The sequence below is a fragment of the Sinocyclocheilus anshuiensis genome, unplaced genomic scaffold (genome assembly GCF_001515605.1).
Source record: "Sinocyclocheilus anshuiensis isolate Anshui unplaced genomic scaffold, SAMN03320099.WGS_v1.1 scaffold2374, whole genome shotgun sequence".
NCBI classification, from domain to species: Eukaryota; Metazoa; Chordata; class Actinopteri; order Cypriniformes; family Cyprinidae; genus Sinocyclocheilus; species Sinocyclocheilus anshuiensis.
The window spans coordinates 86,394-93,772 of record NW_015558713.1 but is presented as its reverse complement, the minus strand read 5'-3'; the positions used below and the strand labels follow the sequence as shown (position 1 = coordinate 93,772).

Here is a 7,379-nt window from a genome sequence, read left to right as displayed (position 1 = left end):
AAACTGAAATGCAAAAAGGAACGTACTTTAAAATAATTCGATTATTCCCGTCGCTTTGTCCGTTTAAAATGGAATATATATTCTGCTAAAACGTCTTAATTTCTTTTTTTTTTTAGATAATTCGTTGCTCGAATAAATATTATCAAGATAAGAACCACGGTATCTTGCAAAGCCAATAGTTAAACCTTTGGTACTGACCATTTAACATCATGACAAGGTTTAACTTTTTATTGTGCTTAACGATTCTTATTTCTTTGGGACTGTCCGGGAGCGATGAGCCGGACCTCTTTCAGGCTCCACTGAGTGAGATGTCCTCGGATGCTGGAGTCTCTCTCTTTGATCTGGAGGATATGGACTCTCCTGAGTGTTCCGCGTGCGTTTGGAGAGAACAGAGTAAAGTCTTACGGCTGGAAACAATCAAATCCCAAATCCTTAGCAAACTGCGGTTAAAACAAGCGCCCAACATCAGCAGAGAGGTGGTTAATCAGCTTCTTCCCAAAGCACCTCCGCTGCAGCAGCTTCTGGACCATCACGACTTCCAGGGGGACGCATCCTCCCTAGAGGATTTCATGGACGCCGATGAGTATCACGCCACTACCGAGTCCGTCATCACCATGGCCTCAGAGCGTGAGTTACAACACTTTTCACATTTGTTTAGTTGTTTAATAAGTTATGCTTAAGCTAATGGTCTAAAACACTTTAGATGTTCCTTGCACCCTCTAAAAGCAGTTACACATCTATTAAATGTTTAGTGGCAAATGACCGTTTATGTAGGCCTATTACTAGATTTGGTATAGTGACAATTGCATAAGGTTGATCATAAATGTCAGCATTTTAATGCTACACACACACACACACACACACACACACGTTTACTTAGCTATCTAAATGGGTACATTCCATAGGCGTAATGGTTTTTATACTGTACAAACTGTATTTTCTATCGCCCTACACCTAAACCTACCCCTCACAGGAAACTTTCTGCATTTTTACAATTAAAAAAAAACGTTGTTTACTTTATTTAAATACCAGTTTTACAAATGAGGACGTCCCCAAAGGGAGGTTTTTGGAGATTTTGTCAGGTTTAGCTCACTTTTGGGTGCAAATTTGTCCACAAAATATGGTTAAGTAGGTACACACACACACACACACACACACACACGCACGCACGCACACACACACACACACACACATTTATTAGTCTACAATAAAAAACGTATGAGCTACCACTAACCATTTAGAATTTAAAAGCTGCCTTCACTTGGTTGCGCCCATGCCCGTTTACGTGTAATAAATGAATAAGGACAATGTAAAAAAAGTAAACAAATAAATAAAAAATAAAAAAAGCAGATGCGCTCAATGTAGCTTCCGAGTACATTATATTATGTAAAAAAAAAAAAACGAACAGTATTTCAGATGATTAATAGAGAGTGGTATTATAAATGATGAGCATTAAAGCAGTTGCCAAAGAACCGTCTTGCACAAGCAGGCTCTGTTGCCGTTAGTCTCTGCTAGAAAACGTGTCCAAAAACACTATTGTTTCCCCACAGCAACAGTGCCTTACGACTGCACTTGCCTTTAAATGTGAAGTTTATAGGCATAGGACGTTTTTTCACTTGAGTGTGGATACAAAGCCCATGGAAGGGGTTGGGTCGAGGGGAGTGTGTGACCTTTTCGCTGAGAATAGCCGGGGTTCAACAACATTTACACACATAATGTATTCCGCACAAGGCAGATGAAAAGCCGAGCAAATAATCCGTTTTTTTTCCTGACCAGAGTGAACAAAGATAGGTTTGTGTTCCCCTAACTAACCTCTGCGTTGATTGTCACACAGCCCACGTTCCCGCTGGCATAATGAACGCGCTTTACATTCAAGGGACGAATCACATAAATGATCATTTAACGGCTGCAAAGCTCATGGATTGCTTTTAAAAATAGCTTTTTTGTTGTTGTAGATTGTTGTTGTAGCAGTGCAGTATGAGAACAGCATGAAAAAATTAATTATAAGTCATTTTGACCATCACGGTTCAACGAGTGCATTTACTCATGTATTAAACAGCAACTATTTATTTATTTATTTGATATTTAACCTTAAACATTTCAAGATGGTAGAGAAGTTTAATGTAATTAGTCACATTTATGTTCTTTTTGTGATACATCCCTTTTCAAATACTCGTTTGAGTTTATTCAGTGGGCTCTCATTTTACTCTATTCTATTTAAGCTACTGATTAATTCAAGTAAAATTCAATTGGAACTACTAGATAGTCTTTTAAATTCCTTTCAACTTGACATAAAAGGAGTAGAATTTCTAAAATGTCTTTCAATTATTTTAATCACTTCAAATAATGAACTTGTATCAATAAAAAATGCCAATGAAAAATACTTGTTTTACGTTATATATAATATCCATTTTAAAGGTTAAATTTATTACAATAAAAATTAAACCATTACTCTATTGTTCCAAGATTTTTACAACGTTGTTTCTTTGCAGTTTTCATTTATTTTATCTTTACTTTTTAATTTTTTTTAATTATTTTCAGTAATCCTTGTTTCTTCAGCTTCCTTCTCCCATCACTGCATCCATGATCGTCTCCCATTCTCGTTCTTTATCACACAAGCAGTCAGTTATGACTAATAAAAGCAAATGCTTGTGACATTAAATGTAATCCCACAAAAACAAAACTCTCTTTTTCACCAAAAAAATAAGTATTTCTCTCCTTATACCCCTTTATGTACATTATGCACATTACTAGTAGCTGACTAATAAAATAGCCCAAATAAAGATCAAATGTACACAATATTGTAAAATACATTACTTAACACATTGCTGCTCTAGCACGGAATGGCAATGGAATGGAAAGTGTCTTGAAGTATTTTCCCACTGTTACCAGCTTATATTTTGGGTGTTAGATTTAAAGGTGGATATTATGTTTAGATGTTGCACTGGTATGTTTTGTTCTGCCTCTGTTCTGAATTTGGCTGTGTATGTGTACATGCTAGAGTAGAAAATCAACCATTAGAACTCATTTGTCACCAGTCTATATATTTAGACCAGACCTTCCTCCCTTGTCAACGTGCTTTCATAACAGCCTGTGGTTTTTGTTTTTTGTCAGTAATTTGTCAGCTTACACCCTCACCTCCCTCCCACACAATGACCCACCTCCCTACTGACTTGTTTAACTTAACCAGCAAACTGTGCTAAATGCTAGAAGACAGTAGAAATAAAAAATGTAGGGCTCTCATTGTTATGAGAGGTTGAATTATCTGAGATATATAATTTGCCATAACTTCTCTTTTTGTTCCCCAAAAATTGTACTCTGCAGTGCACTCCCATAGAAACACACATTCATCAAGTCAGAGAGGAAAAGGCCTCCTATTGACAAGAAGGGTCAGAGAGTTCACAGCAATGTGCATCCATATATTGGATGAGGAGCCAATTAACCTCTTCAGGTCTTTTTCTTTGGCCGCAAAAGATAGCTAGTAGATTAAACACTACTACCCCCACCTAAAATGTCAAACAGGACGGGTAGGAGATTAAACAACACTACAAGCACTGCCTCCCCCACCTAAAATGTCTCTTTCTCTCTCTCACAAAAAGTCACATACACACATATACACACATTCACAAACACCAACCCACTAACCACTCCCAACTAGAAAAAAAACCAAAGGTCTTTTATTGTGTTGACCCTATAAAAGGGTAATTTCCTGAAGGTGCAGGAACCATAAACATTAGAAGAGAGAATGCTAAAAAGACAAGACGGTTGTCCAACCATCCACTGATCAATGGGAAGTGTGTGTGGGAAGTTTTTAGTATTAATTCACTGTGTGAACACCTGCGTCTTAGACTACTCTCATACTTTCCTGTTCATCTGAGAGAGTGAAAGAGGAATAAAATAAAGGAGGAAAGCAAACTCAACATGTTTTGTCACCATGAAATAAAAAGTGAACTAATTAAAGAACAGAAGTGTTGTAGAAATAACACTTCATGTAGTCCATTTTTTGGCTAATAAACTTTCAATGGAACTGAAGTCCACTATACCCTGGGTACAATTTCACTGCTCTCTCAAGAATGCGTCTCTTTCTTTCTTTCTCTCTCTCGTTCTCTTTCCTCTTCCCACGGTTCAATGCTTCTCCTCCCATTCTGGAGCAATTCCAGACCCAAATAAGCAGGTAGGCCTACTGAAGTCATCAACATGTAACAAATAAAATTGCATCTCAAACATGTAAATATAATTCTTTATCTCAAACATGTAAATATAAGTGAAAACCTTAACCTGAAAATATTTAATGACTGCTTTGTAAGGATCTCTCTGGAGTTATATATGTACTGTTATGAGTATAATCTCAGTTCAGTCTCTTACTGTATCTATTCTTCCCCTCAGTCAAACTACATTCAGTGGCAATATATAAATGTTGCACACAGAACATGTTGCGCATGAACACGGTCAATAATTTCATGATGATGAAACTGAGGTTTTATTATGCTGACATTTGAAGAAATGCTTTTGCTGTATATTTCATTATACATTTCTGTTTCTTTGGGATTGTTGAGGAGAAGAACATGTTTGCCTGGTAATTTGCAGCCAGCAATCATAGTCCACCAAAGAGTATCCATGAATTGCAAGACTTTGCAGGAAAGTGTATCAATATGCAGATAATATTACATTTAAAAAATGAAGCTGTATCTGAAATCTACTTTGGAATTTTCCCACACTGTGTCTGTCACTCAGTCTTTTTTTTTTTTTAAAGAAACCAAGATCTTGGATCAAGATCATGGTTTATAAAGCAAAACATGTTACCTCTCACTGATAGAGTGAGTGACTACTCCAGGTAGACCAGTGATTGACAAGGGGAAGAAACTGTTAGAATGAAAAGATTGAACAGAGTAAAACTACTGACTACAAACATGGATGAATTAAGTCATTAGGCCAATTAATATAAAATAGTAATGTAATCAAGTGCAAAAAAACAGGTACCTTACCCTTATCAGCCATTATGAGCCCAGATTACTCAGGAAGATATTAATAAATAAATAACAATTAAATAATTTATGCATTTAGCAGACGTTTTTATCCAAAGCGACTTACAGTGCATTCAGGCTATACATTTTTTTTACCAGTATGTGTGCTCCCTGGGAATTGAACCCACAACCTTTTGCACTGCTAACACAATGCTCTACCACTGAGCCACAGGAACACATATAATATTAAGATATAATATAATATTATATTATTAATAATAATATTAAGTACACATAATGCTGCAGTAAAGCAGTTTCACTCCCTCACTCCCATTAAGCATTGCAAATTACGTAGAGTCAGTTTCCCTAGGCTCCCAAACATTCCCTAGACTCTTAAATATTTCTATATGCATAATATGTATATTTTGTAATAAACACAAAATATATTGTTTCAATCTTTAAATCAATAGTTTAATATTTTTCTTGTATCTTTAAATCAATAGTTTAATATTTTTCTTGTTTTCAGTTTATAGTATGTATTTCGCAATGTTTCATAAAAATTGTAGTTATTTCCCTCATTACATTTCCTCATTTAAATACTTTTTTGTTCCAAATCAAAGTTTGTAATGTTGTCAATCATCTCTGATTGATTTGGTTCATGGCGTGTAACTCTTAAACAAAGACGTTTTTAAAAACCTTATGGGAAAAATGAATTGGAAAAATACTTCCAGAGCTAAGGCCACTGAAAAAGAGGATGGGCACTGTTGCACTCTATTGTGGTGCTAGAGCTTTACAGTTTGAATGATGTGTTAGAATGTAACGGCCAGTTGTTTAGCAACAAACAACCAATCATAAACTGAACAAGCTTGCCTCATTAAATAATGCACTTTCCACAGTCACAGAAACTTGTATTTCATTTCAAAATTTCATTTCATTTTTTTGAGTGAAAAATCTAAATGTCACCCTGTGATGAAAATGCATTAATAGAATTGAAGAAGAGAGAAGACAAGGCATTATATAAAGATGCCATGTGCTCTGTTCATCCAGTTAGTGACACAGACATGCATAGATATATGTAAATATATATATATAATAAAGAGGTATATAAACAGATTTACAAATATACATCCTCAAAACATGAATACCCAGGAATAATTTGGAAGCTAAGTTAAAGACATATCATTCAATTTAATATGTCCAGTTTATGAAGAACCACATGATAACAGCTATTATTACAAAAAAGTGGGGGGTGGCTTGGGTAATTCAACAATGCTGAACATATCTGTTGAGTAATATCAACAAAATATGCACCATCACATATGGGATATACAGAGAGAAAATGAGGAGCACAGAGGTCAGAAGATACCCCCTTTTTCATTGTCAGTCATCTAATTTTCAGTGCCAAAATGAAAAATAATGTCAGCAAACATGAATATAAATTAATTCATTTCATGAATTATTTATTTGGACAGATTGCCATTTAAAATTAGGCCACAACAATGATCTGTAAGCCAAAGGGGAACTGAAAAAAAAGGTGTGTGTGTGTGTGTGTGTGTGTGTGTGTGTGCCTATTTTATTTGTCAAGTTTAATTCTAAAGTATTATTCTAATACTTTAAATACTTCAGAATCTTTGTATGGCAACATATTTGCAACATAGTAATGGTCATAGTGAAAAGCACTGTACAGACTAAAATTGACTAGACTTGGTTAAGCTTTACCCAAAAGTTAAAAGACAGTATGGTAGGTAACGGTAAATCTTTAAAACAAGTATTATTGCATAACATTTTAAGTAGGTTTAGGGAAACTATCAATGTTCTTACCATTTTTTTTGTGACAGATCTGCAGGATTTGCATAGATTTTGCAGCCTATGGATCAGCCATCTGTCAAGAAATTGTTTATACTTCTCTAGTACATTTGATTTAAGCCAGTTTTCTCCCGGTATTTTTTAAAATTAATATGGTATAGTTTCTAGTTTTGTGCAACAGTAAGATTGCGCCTTAATCACTGTTTCTTGATTCTGGTGGCTCCAATGTATCCCTAAATGCATGCATGAGAATGATCATAAGCAATCTCATATCTGCACTTTTGTGTATATATTATTATTGTGCTTGGTTATCGTATACAATAGACACTTTTAGTACACATTTAGTACACTATCTAAATACCCTCATTATTATGGGGAGCATGCGGGACATGCTTTTGTTTAGCATGGGGGGCTGCGCTGCCTAAAATGTGATAGCAGTCTTGTGCCTGGCCCTGTCCCCCAGGAGCATTCTGAATGAGGGTGTCACTTGCAGTCTGTATCCCCCATTTTCCCAACACACACCAGTCCTCTGTCCCATGTCCTCCCCCACTTCAGCTCTCCGATCTCCTGGGATAGGGGCCGAACAAAGAAGGAGCGAGGAGGCATAGG

General features: G+C 35.8%; 1 protein-coding gene across 1 annotated transcript in view; it reads left to right on the top strand.

The window, feature by feature from the left end:
- Nucleotides 1–209: 209 nt before the first annotated feature.
- LOC107681455 (growth/differentiation factor 11-like) overlaps nt 210–7,379 on the top strand; it is a 58,357-nt gene continuing 51,187 nt past the window's right edge. Inside the window, exon 1 of the mRNA XM_016477756.1 lies at nt 210–627. Within this exon, the coding sequence (XP_016333242.1) occupies nt 210–627 (418 nt within the window). The remainder of the gene's footprint in view (nt 628–7,379) is intronic.